General features: G+C 38.7%; 1 protein-coding gene across 1 annotated transcript in view; it reads right to left on the bottom strand.

Moving 5' to 3' along the window:
- Positions 1–19,690, bottom strand: part of FAM120C (family with sequence similarity 120C) — a 142,920-nt gene that overhangs the window by 2,485 nt on the left and 120,745 nt on the right. The window contains exons 12-15 of the mRNA XM_049767161.1: positions 17,606–17,815; positions 9,790–9,991; positions 6,890–7,028; positions 6,117–6,174 (exon numbers count right to left, since the gene is read on the bottom strand). Coding sequence (XP_049623118.1) covers positions 6,117–6,174; positions 6,890–7,028; positions 9,790–9,991; positions 17,606–17,815 — 609 coding nt within the window. The remainder of the gene's footprint in view (positions 1–6,116; positions 6,175–6,889; positions 7,029–9,789; positions 9,992–17,605; positions 17,816–19,690) is intronic.

Raw genomic sequence — 19,690 nt, 5'->3', positions numbered from 1 at the left:
AGATAATAAATAATACTATATATATAGTCACATATACTATATTACTTTGTATTGCAGTATAGTCTCAATGAATACCTTCTGACTATGTGGTTAGGCATATCAGGTAGTAATGTTTTACAAATTAGAAAAACAAGACTTAAAAAAGTTAAAAGACCAACCCAAAGTCACTGGCATACTTAAACTTGCATCCGTGTCATTTTTAATTCCAAAGACCCATTTGTTCTATTATGATACAACATATTTACTATGTTGTATCTATTGATTTTTGATAGATAACAACTACTAAATTTCATTGAGCACTTACCATGTGTGAGGACTCATGCTAAACTTTTTATATATCATTTAGTACCCATAACAATTTTGTGATGCATATAGCAATTTCTCTATTTTACAGATGAAAAAATAGAGAACAGAGAGGTTAAGATAACTTGTTCACAGACTTTGATAAAAAAAAAAGAAATACAAATGGCCAAAAGGCACATGAAAAATGCTCCACATCACTAATCATCAGGGAGATGCAAATCAAAACAACTATGAGATACCATCTCACAGCATAGAGATTGGCACACATCACAAAAAATGAGAATAAGCAATGCTGGTGGGGATGTGGAAAGAAAGGAACTTTTATCCACTGCTGGTGGGAATGCTGTCTAGTCCAATGTTTATGGAAAGTGATATGGAGATTCCTCCAAAAACTAAAAATTGAGCTCCCATTAGATCCAGCTATACCATTCCTAGGGATATACCCTAGGAATACAAAAATACAATACAAAAATCCCTTCCTTACACCTATATTCATTGCAGCACTATTCACAATAGCCAGGCTCTGGAAACAACCAAGATGCCCTTCAACAGATGAATGGCTAAAGAAACTGTGGTACATATACACAATGGAATATTATGCAGCTGTCAGGAGAGGTGAAGTCATGAAATTGTCCTATACATGGATATACATGGAATCTATTATGCTTAGTGAAATAAGTCAGAGGGAGGGAGAGAGACGCAGAATAGTCTCACTCATCTATGGGTTTTAAGAAAAATAAAAGACATTTTTGCAACAACCCTGAAAGACAAAGAGAGGAGGGTTGAAATTCCAGCTCACTTCATGAAGCTCACCACAAAGAGTGGTGAGTGCAGTTATAGAAATAACTACACTGAGAACTATCATAACCATATGAATGAATGAGGGAAGTGGAAAGCCTGTCTAGAGTACAGGCAGGGGTTGGGTGGAGAGGAGGGAGATTTGGGACATTGGTGATGGGAATGTTGCACTGGTGAAGGGGGGTGTTCTTTACATGATTGAAACCTAAGCAAAATCATGTTTGTAATCAAGGTGTCTAAATAAAGATATTATTTAAAAAAGATAACTTGTCCATAGATCCCATTCTAGTAAATAGTAGGAAGCTACTGTGAAGAACCTGGAAATAAAATGAAACTAGTAAAATGTTTCACAATGGTTGGAACAAACCATATAAAGGAGTCAGCAAGGAGAAAAAGCCTTACAAATAAGTGATGTTATTTTAGGAACACACAAAATTCAAGTGGCTTAGGAATAATCACAAAAAATATAGGTCTAGAACCAGTGGAAGGGAGTGAAAATGTGTTTTTAGAAAGAAATGTGCAGGCTCATTCCCTTAATATTTCAGTGGTCTTAAAGGATAATCTACAGATTTATACAAAGTAACTTCTCTTAAGTGAGGTGATTTATAGAGAAGCAACATATTTGACTTGATAGGGAATTAAGCAATTTTAAATGTTGACTAGATTAGTGGGGCCATAGTGATAGTATAGTCACGTAGTGGTGGGCAACCTTTTTTTTCAACTGAGCCAAATCTCACCAAAACCACGACTGAAATTTGTTCTGAAAGCCACACAGGGCGTGCACTGACAGAGGCTAGGAGCAGAGTCCTGACTCCTGGAACGGCTGCCCAGCACACAGAAGAGCCACATCAAAAAGTGTAAAGAGCCGCACATGGCTCGCGAGCCAAGGCTTGCCGACCACTGGAGTGAATAGGGCTTTTTTGCCTTGCATATGGCCAGCATGGATTAGATTCCTGGCATCCCATATGGTCCCCTGAGCAAGGAGTAACCCCTGAGCACTGCCAGGTGTTGCCCAAAACACCCCCCCAAAATACCAACTACATTAGAGATTGCAGAAAAATGTCTAACAGTTTAAGAATTTTTATTCATATTTTTCTCTGGCATTTCAAGAACCACTCATGACCATTATTACACAATGACACTTTTGATTTGTTTCCATTGTAATGAGTGGCCAATGGTGGAGGAGGAATATTGGAGGAGGAAGAGAAGGAAGAAGAGGAGAAAGAGGGAAAGGGAAGAAGGAGGGTGGAAGGAGATAGGTTTATAATGTAAGAAGATTTTTATTTATTTATTTATTTATTTATTTATTTATTTATTTAGGTTTTTCGGGCCACACCCGTTTGATGCTCATGGGTTACTCCTGGCTAAGCGCTCAGAAATTGCCCCTGGCTTGGTGGGGACCATATGGGACGCCAGGGGATCGAACCGCGGTCCCGATCTTTCCTTGGCTAGCGCTTGCAAGGCAGATACCTTACCTCTAGTGCCACCTCGCCGGCCCGTCAGAAGATTTTTAAATGAGATATAGCAATCATCTCTCACTTTAGAGTAACAATGACTAAATATATAAAGGAGAATCAATAGACAAACTGCAGTAATTTCATTCATGGAAAATGCATCAGGTAGAAACAAAGTCAACCTGAGAATTTTCTTAACTAGGCTTAATATAGAACAGTTATCTGTGACTGACTAATAGAAATTTAAGATCACCTACCATCCCAATTTTTGTTGGTTTTCTCATCTGTAAAATAGAGAGAATAACAGCATCTACTCTACAGGTTACTATGAAGAATCAGGACAGTCCATGTAAAGCACTTAGATTATGTTTGCTAAGCAATCTATAGGAATCAATAAGTGTCACCTAGTGTTACTTTTCTGATTGCATGTATTCAAGCTAACTTCTGATAGCTTTCTATCTTACAGCTTGTGTTAAAGAAAACCCTTGCAGGGTAGAGTACAACAGGTAGGGTGCTTGCCTGCATACATGTGGCTGACCAGGGTTTGATTCTCAGCATCCTTTACAGTACCTTGAGTACAGGCAGGAGTAAATCCTGGGTGCAGAGGCCAGAAACATTGGCATAAGCCAGAATTATGTCTGAATCTTGTCTGCAATTATTAGAGTTGTTACACTGTACTGGAATCAATACTTCTAGGGCTTTAGAGTCAATTAACTCCGATTGAAATGTCAACTCTGATACTAAATTGATGGATAACTCTGGGCAACATGCTTCATCCCTGATACTCAGGTTCTGCTACTAAAAATGAGGCTAATACCATATAAGTATTTGTAAGCATGCTAGAAATAGAAATCACAGTACATTAAAATCACTTTTTCTTTCTACATAACAGTATTTGTCTCTCTTCTCCTTTTTATTTCCTTCTCAATTCTATTTTCCTTCTCAGTAGTTTTAAGTCCAGCACAATTTTTTGTCACACCGTGGAACAGCTCAGGGGTTAATTCTGAATCTACACTAAGGAATTACTCCTGACCGTGACCCAGGGGGGCCATATGGGATGCTGCAGATTAAACCCAGGTTAGCCACAGCAAAGCAAGCACCTTACCCACTATTCTATTACTCCATCCTTGCTCAGCACAAAAATTTAAATTATTACAAAACAGAGGCCTTCATATTTAGGGAAGAGAAATGTGTCTAATGACTAGTGATAACTGTGAAATAATTCAAAAGTAGAATGGAAAAGTTTAAGTCCATCTGAGATATTAAGAAAAATCAGAATGATAATGCCCATTTCTCTTCTATATGTACCCATAGCTAATCAACTTAAACACACACTCTACTTTTCCTAATCTACTTACCCTGTTTGCCCTAAACACAGAAGCACCCACCCTGTTTTAATCCCTCTCACATTCTTATTGGCTAACACAGAGTCCACAGCCTACTCCCTCCTAATATAAATATTCCTTTCCCACCACAAATAAACTGAGTTACTCTCCTAAGTGGCTAGTGGATGCTTCTTTGTGACTACTTGCCCAGGATCCTACCTCATCAGGATCTTCTATATCTGAGATCTGACTTTACCAGCATCATTCACAACTGTGCCTGAACAAGGACACCAAACAGGGCCCTGAAAAGGCCCTAAGGATAATGAGTAAAATGATCCCCTCATAGGTCAGGGCCATGGTTCCTTGGTGTATCAGGGCCAGAATTCCCTGAGTGTTCAAAGCTATGATAGTTTCTTGGTTTTTGACTGATACTGTTACACCTTTAAGTATATCTCTTACTGGGGTGGTGATATACATGCTGGGTGACCTAATATTTCTTTTGATGTTATTTTATGCATATACATTCATCTCTCTCTCTGGACTACAAAATTCTTGCTCAGGAATGTGAATACCAAACTCTGAAATATAAAGAGGGGGACTGGAGCGGTGGTGCAAGCAGTAGGGTGTTTGTCCTGCACGTGCTGACCTAGAACAGACTGCAGTTCTATCCTCCGGCATCCCATATGGTCCCCCAAGCCAGGAGCAATTTCTGAGCGCATAGCCAGGAGTAACCCCTGAGCATCACGGGGTGTGGCCCCAAAACCAAAAAAAAGGAAATAAAAGAAATATATTAGAGAATATAAGTGCTTTCCCAGTGGTGTTGTGTTCTTGAGATAGAAGACTTTCCAGGGCTGATAATTTGATACTCACCACTGGTGTAAAACTGGAGAAATCACCATCTGCTAGATCAAATGCCTTGGGTAAGGGAGAGATCTATAATGAAGTGGCTACTGCCCCTTTGGACTCAGAGGCTGAAAGTAGCTTTGTAGAAAAGTATATGTGGCAGATAGGCCTTTAACCCTGAACATTTGTCATACTGGCTTGAGTTAAGGTTCAGTTACTCTGAAATTGACCACACACTGCTAAATTTTGGGTCCCATCTATGAAACTAAGAATAGGTTTTGAGCCACCCTGGTGACAAGGGAACCAGTGGCAAGCTTCATGCCATGCTGCCAATGGCTTGATACCCGGGCATCCTTCATGACACCCTGGTAAAGAATGGGCATATTTCACGACATGGCAATGACTTAAGGCTTGTGAGAGCCCAAAGGACTCTAGTATAATGCCTGTCAGTGACATCCACTAAAGAGAAGATGAAGGAGAGATAAACTTTTACTTTTTCCAGGACCTAGAAGAAGAACCCTCTGGGATTAGGCAAACTAAACTTTGGCCTGAAGTCTGCAGTTGAAATGTATGACCAGATGTTTTCTGGGAAAGGATACCCTGTTGTAAAGGTGAAGTTTTTTCTAGGTGAAGTTTTTATCTCATTTTTACTGCAACTACACAAAATAACAGCTGCTTTTTAACACTTTGCTGTAAGCTTTGATCTGGGGTTCCCTCTTCTAGGGGAAGACAATCTAGCATGATTTGTCTAGCCCTTCTCTATTTTTTGTACTTAAAAAGCCACCTCAATTCTTGTTTAACAAACAGAAAAAGGGAGATGTAGCTAATCATTTTAAGTATACATTCTGTTTAAACACCCAGAGCACAAGTACCCTGCCTTCCTTAATTCTCTTACCCTGTTTTCCCTAAACACAGAAACACCCACCCTGTTTTATTCCCTTCCACTCCCACATTCTCCTGATTGGCTGACGCAGAGTCCACACCCTGCTCTCCCCTAATATAAATACCCCCTTCCTATGCAAAATAAACTGAGTTATCCTCCCAAAGTGGCTAGTGGATGCTTCTTTGTGAGTACCAAAAGTTGAGTTTCCTAAGCATCTACAGTTCAGGCTTATTATACTCACCATTAACCTTACCCTGACCCCTTTGGGCTACATATAGCATCTGTATGCTAGGTACAGGTCTTCTGGACACAATATGATTTTTATTTTGTGTTGTTATAAAGGGAAAAGATAGAAGATTGGCAGTTCTGTGGGAAGAGATAGAAGATTGGCAATTCTGGGCAGTGTAACCCAGCAAAATCATAAGTAAGAAGAACACAAGTTTCAATGTAATTTAGCTTAAAAGTACAGAGATAACAAACAGAATCTAAATAATATCATAAAGTGCTTACTTGTTTATTTCCTTTTCTATGTCCTTTGGATCCTCTACCAGTTTGTTCTTTTCCACGCCTTTAGAAAGTAAGGGAAATAATCATGAAGAATATATAAAACCCATATACCCATTTTATATTTAGTTAACTATTCATCTCTTTTAGCATGTTTGACCATTATTAATTCAATGACTTTTCTTGTATTTATACCTATAAACCTGTATCTATTGTTGTTTTTATAGCATTTTGAATTGTGTTCATATCCTCCTTCAGGCGAATCTCTGTTATTCAGGCAGAGAAATTAGTATATATTTGCTAATTGAATTTTTTTTTTGGTTTTTGGGCCACACCTGGCGTTGCTCAGTGGTTACTCCTGGCTGTCTGCTCATAAATAGCTCCTGGCAGGCACGGGGGACCATATGGGACACGGGGATTCGAACCAACCACCTTTGGTTCTGGATCAGCTGCTTGCAGGGCAAACGCCACTGTGCTATCTCTGCTGATTGAAATTTAAGATTGGCTTTAAATATGCCTCTTAATTTAATAAAATATTTATATATTTTTTTGGTTTTTTTTTGGGGTCACACCTGGCAGTGTTCAGGGGCCACTCCTGGCAGGCTTGGGGGACCATATGGGATGCTGGGATTCAAACCACAGACCTTCTGAATACAAGGCAAATGCCTTACCTCCATGCTATCTCTCCAGCCTCAATAAAATATTCATTAACTGGGATTTCTCTCCCTGGGAAACTTGACTGACACTGGCTTATACCAACCTATCTAAATATAACATACCCCTTTCCTGGACCACCAACAGAAACCACTTGCATGCCAAAAGAGCCTCGGCCCCTAGATGGTCTGCTTCCAGCCCATTGGCCCACAACCATTCCAGCAATCTCCAATTTTCCTCCTTGGGATGGGATTGGATGAAAACCTGTAGAGATAGGAAATATGGCAGTGTTATCATAATACAAAATAATATCATAATACAAGTAGGAGGTAGGATAAGATATAAAAGAATATCTTATATCTCAACTGCTTTGCTTATTTCCTTTTATGGTGTAGCAAATTTAGGGAGAAGGGGTTAAAGATATAGAATTCTAGTAAATGAAGTATGGAAGATTATTTTCAACTCAGAGGTTTATACATAGTAAACTTTTAAAATTTGTTCAGTGAAGTATTAAAATGTAGTTATTAGATAAATTATGGACCCAAACTAGAATGAGAATTCACCATACAAAAATAGAAAATAATGAAGTTAATAGTAATTTTTTTTGGGGGGGTTTTTGGGCCACACCCATTTGACGCTCAGGGGTTACTCCTGGCTATGCGCTCAGAAGTCACTCCTGGCTTGGGGGACCATATGGGACGCCGGGGGATCGAACCGCGGTCCGTCCTAGGCTAGCGCAGGCAAGGCAGGCACCTTACCTTTAGCGCCACCGCCCGGCCCCAAGTTAATAGTAATTTTTAAGTTTAAGAAAAACAGCAGATGAAAAACAGAATAAACAAGATACCTCCTCAATAGGAAATTCCAACTCTGAAATTTCTACAAAATACAGTAAAACTTTGTATTTTGGTATATAAATAAGTATTCATTGAATACAGAGTTTTGATAAACTTGTAGTTTATGAAAAAACACAAACATGGATAACCTTTCAATCATTAAGCAGGTTGTTGCTAAAGAGGTCTTTATTTCTATAAAAGTTGGAGACTAAGGAAATAGCATGCAAACTCCTACTAAGAGAACAAGGAAGAATAGCAGTTGAGGATCTCACTGTGGCCTTTTAGGAGGAAAGAGACTCCCCATGAACTATCAGTAACTGGAAATTAAGCATCGGCTGTGAATTATGGCAATATGAGGATGTCCAAAGAAATTAGCTTTGCATAAAATTGTCTTTTGAAACAATAATATCAGGAGGCAAAGAAAGAATATGTAAAGTCAACTTCAAGTAATGGAATAGTTTATTTGGTTTGTAAGACTTGATCATTAGCTGCCTAAATAGTGTATAATCAGAGTAGATGCTCACTGTTAATCTAAGCACAGTATAGACTTAAACATTTATACTAAATATTGTGACCTTATAATATACTTATTTTTAGTTTTACTATTTTAATATTATTTTTTCTTGACCAAGTGCTTTATATATCCAAGGCATGTGCTCTACTACTACTTTCCTGGTTTAAGCTTTATTATTATTCTTTGTGAGGGAGGAGGTTGGGCCATACCCATCAGTGCTTGGGGCTATTTCTGGCTTTGTGTTCAGTTGTGACCCCTGATGGTGCTTGGGGAACCATACATAGTGACAAGGATTTAAACTAGGGTTGGCAAAAATCTTAACTGCTGCACTATATCTTAGGCTCAAACTTTATTATTTTAAAGTAATGATGACAAACATCTTCAATCATAACAATGACACCTTCATCTGACCACAGAATCTCAATTTTTTTTTTTTGGTTTTTCGGGCCACACCCGTTTGATGCTCAGGGGTTATTCCTGGCTAAGTGCTCAGAAATTGCCCTTGGCTTGGGGGGAACATATGGGACGCCGGGGGATAGAACCGTGGTCCTTTCCTTGGCTAGGGCTTGCAAGGCAGACACCTTGCCTCTAGCGCCACCTCGCCGGCCCCAGAATCTCAATATTTTATGTTAAAGCATACCTATTAAAATATCCTGCTTTAGGGGCCGGGGAGGTGGCGCTAGAGGTAAGGTGTCTGCCTTGCAAGCGCTAGCATAGGATGGACAGACGTTCGATCTCCCGGCATCCCATATGGTCCCCCCAAGCCAGGGGTGATTTCTGAGCACATAGCCAGGAGTAACCCCTGAGTGTCAAATGGGTGTGGCCCAAAAACCAAAAAAAATCCTGCTTTACCAATAAACAAACTGAATGAATTATAGGATCAGTATATAATTACCTGTGCATAACTGTATATTATATTAATCATTAAGTTATAGCTAAGGTATCACCATAATATATGTGTGTTCTGCAACTCCAGGAATGCAAGAACCATGAGTAATTCCTTTCCACGCTTTTATATTTTTTATTTTTGGGGGGCACACCCGGTAGTGCTCAGGAGTTACTCCTGGCTCTGCACTCAGAAATCACTCCTGGTAGGTTTGGGAGACCCTATGGGATGCTGGAATTCGAACCACCATCTGTCCTGGATTGGCTGAATGCAAGGCAAATGCCCTACAGCTGTTTTATCTCTCCAGCCCTCCTCTCCATGCTTTTTAAAGTATGGTAAGATTACCTCCATGGGAAATAAGTTTATAGGCTACTGTTGTCCATTAACACTGTTCATTTTTCATTTACTCTTCTCTCACTCTCTTCTTGAAAGCTCCTATATCTGCCTATGGGGAATGAGTGAGCTACCAGCAACCATGAAGATCAGGTCGTCTAGGGTTATAGTTCTCAAGAGCAATAATTTCTGATTTCTGCAGTTACTTCATAAATATGGTTGGTCAGAGTCAAATCCTTAGAGACTCATCACCACCTTTATAGAGCATGATGTGGAAGATTAATGGACCTTATTCTTGAATGAAATCCCTAATCTCAATAAACTGCTCTTAATAGTATCATAACATAGCATACAAGGTAAATGTGATCATACAGAAGATTCTGTAACTCTCCATATCCATAGTATACAATATTATGAAACAGAATGAAGATGAACAATACTTTATTTTGAGATACTGACCTGCAAACCCCCGGCTCCTTCCTTGAGGGGGAGGTGTTACTGAGCCCATGGCTCGGGAATAAAGTGGTACAGGGTATAGAGACGGTACCATGGAAGGCACAAAGGTAGGTGATGGAAGTAGAGCAGAAGGTGTTGGATATTTCATGTTGACTCCTTCAAGGATACTTTGTCTCATTTTTTCCACTTTGGTTGCCAAGTCCGCCTTCAAACAAGGAACAAAATAAAAATAGCAGCTACCATTTTAATAGCTTCTCCTATGATCTGTATTGGGCACTCTAGTTATAGTTTTAGGATTGTATTCCCATTAAGGGATTCAAGGCCTAAAGTTAAATGATTCAAAGTAATAAACTCACAGAAGCCACCCTGCATCAAAATTCCTATTCTTTTATAATACCATACTAACATCACATTAGTTTTGATTAAGGGCTTGTAAGGAAGGCAAATTGACCACATTAAAGACAGAGATCAAATTTGGTTAAAGACAAAAGAAGATTAACATATAGAAAGCCTTTTATAACTGTCTTTTCATTTATAGGATTGTTGTATCAAATAATTAATGATGGGGCTGGATGGCGATGGATGGTGAAGGATTTCTTTCTGCCACTTCAGGCCACGTGGCTCAGCAACCCCCATGAACCGGCAGGTTCCAGGCCCAGGTAATCGGCGTAATCACTCACTCACAGGCAGGCGTTAGGGAGCAACAACTTTATTCATGCCCTATCCACCACATGTGTGTGGCCTACTCATAACCTTTCAAGCATTCAGCCATTCTAGGCTAGCCCTGCGTCTTAACTCACTTCAGCCATCTTCAGGGCCAAAGGAAACGGCCAAAAAGGGCCGAATTCCCTTGGTCCCAGCCTTATCTAACTTTTCCAAGACCCCTCCCAGGAATGGGTGGGTCTCAGATACACTACATAGGATCATTGCTCCTAAACTCTCTTGATTATCAGACCATGTTACTAATCTAGAGATCAGCAATCTTGTTCTTTTTGGGGGGTTTGGGCCACAGCTGAGGGCACTCAAGGGTTACTCCTGGCTCTGCACTCAGAAATCGCTCCTGGCAGGCTGGTAGGATCATATGGGATGCTGGGAATCAAACCCAGGTCACCCCAGTCAGCCATGTGCAAGGCAAATGCCTTATCGCTGTGCTATCACTCTGCCACAGCAATCTTGTTCTAAATGGGCCAGATAGCAGGAGGACCAGTCTATGTTAGGAAGCTTGCCGCAAATAGCAGTGGAGTGCAATACGAGCAGAGAAGGAACCATTATGACAATGACAGTTGGAAATGATCATCTGGACAAGTAGGTGCTGAAAGGAGATAAAACTATCCCTTCAGTAACAAATATTGCAAATCACAGTGTCTATAAGGGAAAAAAGAATGAGAGAGAAGAAAAAATCATAATTTTGAAAAGTGACTTTAAATTTTGATACATAAGGAAAATGAAAAATTAAGAACTGAAGAAAGACATATAGTAAATCTGAGTATTCTATGGACAAGAAATACTCAAGAGTAATAAAGGAATATGACAAGTTCAAGCTCATAAAATAACCTGCCAATGTCACTGCTACCGTCTTAGATACCATTGAGAAGGCCAAGTGAGAGGACTTTCCACAGTGCAGATGGCTGACCAAAGTTCTCTGATAGTGAGGGTGAGATTTCTCATGCTTAGTTACATTTATTTGGCATAAATATGAATCTCTCTTCTGCTGTATTAAGTTTGCATATATTTGAGCATTTACCTCCAAATATAAGGCTGGAGGAAAATCATCCAAGCAAACAACTCCCTTAAAAAAGCTGGAGTGGCCATACTAGTATATGATGATATAAACTGTAGACTAGAAAAGCTATAAGGGACAAAGATGGACATTTTGTACTAATCAAGGGATATGTATAACAGAAAGAAATCACACACCTAATCATATACACACCAAACAAGGGAGCATCAAACTATTAAATACAATTGTTGACAAATCTGAGAGAAGACTTTAAATGGCAACATCATAATAGTGGAGACCTCAATATTTCCCTGTCGTCCCTTGATAGGTCAACCAGACTGAAAATCAACAATAATATATTAGCTCTGAAAAGTGCCCCATATATGTATATATACATACATACATACACACACACACATATATATGGCAGTCCATCCCCCCAAAACTGGATACACATTCTTCTCCAATGCACATGGTTCATTCTCCAGAATATACCACACGCTGGCCTATAAAATATATCGACATAAAATCAAGAGGATAGAAATTGTAAAGACAATCTTCTCAGATCACAGTACACTGAAATTAGAAGTGTACTACAGCTCTCTCCCTGTCTCCTCTCTTCCTGTCCCTGTCCCTCTCCCCCTCCTTCCCCTCCCTCCTTTCACTCTTCCCTCACTCCTTTCTCTCTCTCATCCCTCTCCTCTCTCTAAAAAAAATGAACTATAAAGGGAAATAGAAGAAAAACTTCAACACCTGGTAATTAAACAATTCACAACTGAATAACCAGTGAATTGGGGATGAAATCAAAGAGGAAATCAAAACATTTCTGGAAATAAATGACAATAAAGAAAAAATTACCAGAAGTGATGGCACAAGCAGTACTAAGAGGAAAATGTATTGCTTTGCAAGCACAAATCAGAAAGGAAGAGGTCTATATAAAAAGTTTAATGTCGGGCCCGGAGAGAAAGCACAGCGGTGTTTGCCTTGTAAGCAGCTGATCCAGAACCAAAGGTGGTTGGTTCGAATCCCGGTGTCCCATATGGTCCCCCGTGCCTGCCAGGAGCTATTTCTGAGCAGACAGCCAGGAGTAACCCTTGAGCACTGCTGGGTGTGGCCCAAAAACCAAAAACAATAAAAAGTTTAATGTCACAGCTTATAAAAGTAGAAAATGATCAACAAAAGGAACCAAAAATAGGTAGGCAGAAGGAAAAACCAAAGTTTAGACCAGAAATCAATGAAGTGGAAAACCAAAAAAAACAATTCTAAAGATCAATGACAGCAAAAGTTGGTTCTTAAAAAAATAAAAAAGATTGATAAACCATTAGCAAAACTCACAAAGAAATAGAGAAACCTAATAAACCGGAATAGAAATGAAAAGGGGAGATCACTACAGATACTGCAGATATTCAAAGGGTAATCAGAGACTAGAAACTCTATGCCACAAAACATGAGAACCCGGAAGAAGTGGATAAATTCTTGGGCTCATAATCTTCCACAGTTAAACCAAGATGATCTAGCATAACTAAACAGACCCAATATTACTGAGGAAATTAAAATGGTAATCAAAAGTCTTCCCAAAAATAAAAGCCCAGGCCCTGGAACTACTACCAATCCTTTTCAGACACTTTCATAAAATTGAAAAAATAAGGAACACTCCCAAATAGTTTTTATGAAGCTAACATCACCTTGATACCAAAACCAGACAGAGATGCCACAAAAAAGAAAATTACAGACCAAATAACCCTGATGAACACAGATGCAAACATCCTCAACAAAATTCTAGCAAACAGGATCCAATACCTCATCAAGAAGGTCATACACCATGACCACATAGATTTCATTCCTGGAATGCAATGATGATTTAACATATGTAAATCAATCAACATAATATACCATATCAACCAAAAGAAAATTAAAACCATATGATCATATTAATAGATGCAGAGAAAGCATTTGATAAGGTCCAACACCCATTCTTGATAAAAACTCTCATCAAGATGGGAATGGAAGAACTTTTCTCAATATAGTCAAGGCCATCTTCCACAAACCAATGGCAAATATTATTCTCAATGGAGATAAACTAAAAGCTTTTCCTACTAAATCTAGTACAAGAAAAAGATATCAAGAGCATTCAGACAGGAAAGGAAGAAATCAAGCTCTCACTATTTGCAGATGACATGATACTATATTTAGAAAACCCTAAAGCCTCTACCAAAAAGTTTCTAGAAACAATAGACTCATATAGCAAAGTGGCAGGCTACAAAACTAACACGCAAAAATCAATGGCCTTCTTGTACATCAATAATTATAGAGAAGAAATGACATTTAAAAAACAATTCATATTAACCCCATTCACATTAATGTCATGAATTAATGTCACACTTATCGCATTCACATTGGTGTCACACAAACTCAAATATCTTGGAGTCAAGTTGATTACAGAGGTGAAGGACCTGTACAAAGAAAACTACAAAACCGTGCTTCAATAATAAAAGAGCGGGGCCAGAGAGATAGCATGGAGGTAAAGTGTTTGCTTTGCATGCAGAAGGACGGTGGTTTAAATCCCAGCATCCCATATGGTCCCCCGAGCCTGCCAGGAGCAATTTCTGAGCATAGATCCAGGAGTAACCCCTGAGCACTGCTGGGTGTGACTCAAAAACAAACAAACAAAAACAGACAAACAAACAAAAAGAAATAAAAGAGCACACATGAAAATGGAGCCACATACCATGCTCATGGATTGGTAGGACTGACATAATTAAAATGGTAATACTCCCCAAAGCATTGTACAGATTTAATGAAATCCCTCTAAAAATACCCATTAACATTTTTATATTTAATATGTTGTATTTTCATTAGTAGAGACATTCTTCTATGCAATGGACCAAAAATTTGGTGAGATAAAAGTATGGGCAGTAGGGTAGTAATCAAAGAAATAAAAATCTTTTATGGGGCCTGGAGAGATAGCACAGTGGTGTTTGCTTTACAAGCAGCCGATCCAGGACCAAAGGTGGTTGGTTCGAATCCCGGTGTCCCATATGGTCCCCCGTGCCTGCCAGGAGCTATTTCTGAGCAGACAGCCAGGAGTAAGCCCTGAGCACCGCTGGGTGTGGCCCAAAAACCAAAAAAAAAAACAAAAAACAAAAAACAACAACCTTTTATGGATAATCATTTATGTTCCAAGGACTGATATGTATGTAAACAAGGCTAAAAATATAGAAAATCATTAATTTTCCTTTATTGGTACAATAACTATTTTGGAGCAATCATGTTGTATTTAGCATTTTAAAAATACTTTTATAGTGACAAAGTCACTATATTATCAATCTTTCATCAGGGCCATACCCATCACTAATGTTCTCCTCCCTCCATACCTGTTCCCTGTATGCATCCTCATTTGTCCCTGGACTGCTAGTGTAACTTGTCCCCTCTGTGTATAGCTTGTTGTAGATTGGGTATCGATTCTGTTGTAAAGATACCCATGACATTCTTCAAAGAAATGGATCAAGCACTCCTGAAATTCATCTGGAACAATAAACACCCGCAAATAGCTAGAGCAATACTTGGGAAAAGGAATATGGAAGACATCATTTTCCCCAACTTTAAATTGTATTAAAAAGCTATAGTCATTAAAACAGCATGGTACTGGAATACAGACAGATTTCCAGATCAATGCAACAGACTTGAGCATTCAGAGAATGTGCCCCAGACATACAATTAATATTTGATAAAGGGGAAAGAAATTCAAAATGGAGGAAGGAAAGCCTCTTCAATAAGTAGCGTTGGCACAACTAGTCAGCCACTTGCAAAAGAGCGAAATCAGACCTCCATCTAACACCACACACAAAGGTCAGATCCGAATGTTTTAAAGACCTTGATATCAAGCCTGAAAACTTAAGTATATAAAACAGCACCTAGGTAAAACACTCCATGACATTGAGACTAAAGGCATCTTCCAAACAAATGGAAGCAGAGATAAACAGATGGGACTACATTAAGCTGAGAAGCTTCTGCACCTCAAAGAAAATAGTGCCTATGAAACAAAATCCACCCACAGAATGGGTGGTATTGGTATTCACCCAATACCCATCAGATAAGGGGCTAATATCGAAAATATGCAAGGTATTGATAGAAATTAACAAGAAAAGAAATCTAACCCCATCAAAAATGGGGAGAAGAAATGAACACTTTCTCAAAGAAGAAAGACAAATGGCCAAAAGGCATATGAAAAATATCCACGTCACTAATCATTAGGGAGATGCAAATCAAAATAATGAGTACCATCTTATATCACAGAGACTGGCACACATCCCAAAGAACAGTAACAATAAGTGTTGGCAGGGATGTGGAGAGAAAGGAACTTTCATTCACTACTGGTGGGAATTACATTTAGTTCAGTCTTTATAAAAAACAATATGGAGATTCCTCAAAAAACTGGAAATTGAGCTCCCATATGATCCAGGTATACCACTCCTAGGAATATACCCTAGGAACACAAAAACACAATACAAAAATGCCTTCTTCACACCTATATTTATTGCAGTGCTATTTATAATACCCAGACTCTGGAAACAACCAAGATGCCTTTCAAAGGATGATGGCTAAAGAAACTGTGGTACCTATACATAATGGAATATTAAGCAGCTGTCAGGAGAGATGAAGTCATGAAATTTTTCTATACATGGATGTACATGGAATCTATTATGCTGAGTGAAATAAGTCAGAGAGAGAGAAAGATGCAGAACAGTCTCACTCATCTATGGGTTTTAAGAAAATCAAGGAACCAGAGAGATAGCACAGCAGTGTTTGCCTTGCAAGCAACAGATCCAGGACCTAAGGTGGTTGGTTCAAATCCCGGAGTCCCATATGGTCCCCCGTGCCTGCCAGGAGCCATTTCTGAGCAGATAGCCAGGAGTAACCCCTGAACAAGCCAGGTGTGGCCCAAAAAACCAAAAAAAAAAAAAAAAGAAAGAAAGAAAATAAAAAATATTATTGTAATAATGCCCAGAGACAATAGACATGAGGGCTGGAAGGTCTGGCTCTCAATGTGAAGCTTACCACATAGAGTGGTGAATTTGAGTTAGAGAGATGGCCACACTATTATGACAATGTTACTGAGTGAGAGAAATAGAATGCCTGTCTGGAATACAGGCAATGGTGGAGAAAGAGGGAGATGGGGCTATTGATGGTGGGAAGGTTGCACTGGTGAAGGGGGTGTTCTTTTTTATGACCGAAATTCAACTACAATCATGTATGTAACCATGGTGATTAAATAAAGGAAAAAATTAATAATTATGAAAAAAAAAACTTTTACCAGGTATAGACTTGCATCTCTTTCACATAAGTTAGTCTCTTTTTATGCCTCTTCTAGAAAACTGTGTCTAGTCAAACTTTAGGAAGTTAGTTATCTGGGAAAGCTTTAAATGTAAAAAATCTGTTCCCTTGGGTAAAAAGGAAATTTAATTGGAAAACTTTGGCTTCTTGCTAAATCCTTTAACCTACAACAGAATTGACACCCAGGGCCTGGCCAGAGAGGAACTACTTTGTGATGTTAAAATTTACCCTATTTCATCCAGAAATGTATCTATTCATAAGGTCTGCAAACCACCTAGAGGCATGTGAATGGTTTTGAAGATCAACATATACTGATAAAACTTCTAATAACAAGAGAGATGTGTTGTACCTTACAAAGAAACTACTGGGATCATTTTTTCATACCATAAAAAAACCATGACTGGCAAAAATCCCCAATATATACCCGATATTTGAACAATAAACCAGGGTGCTGTTTTCCAGCACAACTGCGTGTGGCTTCTCATATTTCATAATCTGCCATTTGTGCACCCACTTTCCTTGAGAGAATTCTGAGAATTTCTCTAACATGTCTGAAGCAAGCTAGCCATGGCATGCCAACATATGCTATTATAGTATATTAATATTAGACACACTGGGCTGTGGGTCTATCATTGAACAAGTTGGTTAAGTTAGACACATTCTTGTACTTCTGCTGCCTCCCTCTACTGTGATTCTGATCCTTTGCCCTCTTGTCCATTCACCTCTAACCACATAGAAGAGATAGTAATTATCAGGTGACAGTACCTGGCCATCACAGAGCTCAACCAGGGATACTCGGTCTTGGCCTGCTTTAATTAGCTTGCTCTGGAACAGTTTTCCATCAAAGTATATCCAGGGGCAGCAATGCTCCCAGTGAACTGGCTGGCCACAGGCATCATTAGCAAACAAAGCTGTGTCAACCCCACTCATGAAGAGGGCAGCAAGTTGGATCCCTCGGGCATCTAGTTTCTCAATCTGAAATGATCAAAAATAAAAACTACTATGCAGATATTCTTATGTTACATTGGTTCTTACTCCTATTATATTGATTATTTCACTGAAATTTGAACATGTTATCTTTTAATATAGACATTTAAGTAAGTATAAGACAGTTTTCAGCCATGTCTTTCCTTGAGAAATTTTAAAGAATATACATTATTTAAAAACAAACAAGAGCTTTAAAACTTTTAAAATACATTAATTTCCAATAAAAGAAACTAAGATTTCTACTCTTAAAATTTATATAATAAAACTAAAATTAATTCTTACTCTTTTTGCCATACCTGATGGTGCTCAGGGCTTGCACCTGGGTCTGTGCTCAGGAATAACTCATGGAAGTCCTCAGGGGACCAGAGGGAGTGCTCAGAACCAAACTCAAGTCAGCCACATTCAAGGCAAGAGCTTTACCTGTTGTGCCAAGCCCCAATCAATCTTATTATTTTTGTTACAGATGTTGGTTTATAGTGATGAATAAATGAAACTTGTGTAATGTAATGATATTCAATAAGGTATTTTAAAATAAGACACTTGAATCCATATATCACTTAAGTTTGGTCAAACAAGAAAAATATTAAACTACAACTGAGAGAAGGGGCCACAGATCAGTTTAATGGGAGAGCAATATTGGACAAGATGCAGTGAAATAAATGGGTACATTTACATAAAGCTAATGGAGAATGTATTTTACAACTAAGCAATATATTAAAAAGGGTTTAAAGAGATAGTACAGGAGTTATGGTACTTGCCTTGCATGAACCCTGGTTCAGATCTTTAGTATCACATAATTCTACAATCACCATTAGAAGTCACTCCTGAGGACAGAGCTAGGGATAATCTTTAGCAAGTTTGGTGTGGCCCCTTTCCCTCCCCCAAATACATAAAGAACTTTAACAAATGTTCATATTTGGGGGCTGGAGTGATAGAACAGTGGGTAGAGTACTTGTTTTGCATGGAACTAACCCAAGTTCAATCTCTGGCACCTCATAGGATAACAGTTTAAGTATGACATTATATGTAATAGGGAAAAACTAGGAACTAAATGGTGAGCATTATAATTACATTATTAAGACAGTATTTAATAAGCCTTTATTAAATAGCATTTAATAAACGCTTTACTGTGAGATCTATATTAAGCACTGCTTAGGGCCACCAGAGCCATAGGGCATGGAGGGGCATGCAATGCTAAATATTTAACCCTGGGCCTCATACATACAAGGTGTATGCTCTACCATAAAGCCAGATCAAGTGGTAGAGCACATACCTAATACTTTATATTAGTAGCTATTATTTATTAGCTGGTGTAGAACACCAGGTATGTACTTTACCACTTGAAACAAAACTCACTGAATTAAAGTTTTTAGATACTTTCTTGTTTGTGGCAATACCCACCTCAATGCTCAGATGTCACTTCTCAAGAAAGCTTGGGGAAACATGTGGTATGAACCCGGAGCCTTTGCATTACAGGTGAGTGCTGTAGCTGTTTCAGCTATCTCTGGCCATGTCCACACTGCCCCCCCTTCTGTTAATATATATGCTATGCTTAGGTTAAACTCCCTACAACATAAAATTCACATTATATCACAAATAAATAAAATGCATAACTAAAGACTGGAAAAACATAAGAATGTTATAACTAGTTATCCCAAGATGGAAAATTAGGTGGCTTTTTCTTCACCACTCCACAAGGGGGTACTCTCATTAGTGCTCATTGTCTCAGGGGCTCTGACAGCCCTTTAAGCCATTTCTCTTTCCCAGAATATAGATGGCTTTATTACTTTTTTCTTTTTGTATTGAGGTAACATAATTTACAGTATTGTTAGTGATGGTTTCCTGTGTACATATTCCAACACC

This window comes from Suncus etruscus, chromosome X, assembly GCF_024139225.1.
Source record: "Suncus etruscus isolate mSunEtr1 chromosome X, mSunEtr1.pri.cur, whole genome shotgun sequence".
NCBI classification, from domain to species: domain Eukaryota; kingdom Metazoa; phylum Chordata; class Mammalia; order Eulipotyphla; family Soricidae; genus Suncus; species Suncus etruscus.
The sequence above is the reverse complement of the archived record's forward strand: the minus strand, read 5'-3'. Positions and strand labels throughout refer to the sequence as shown.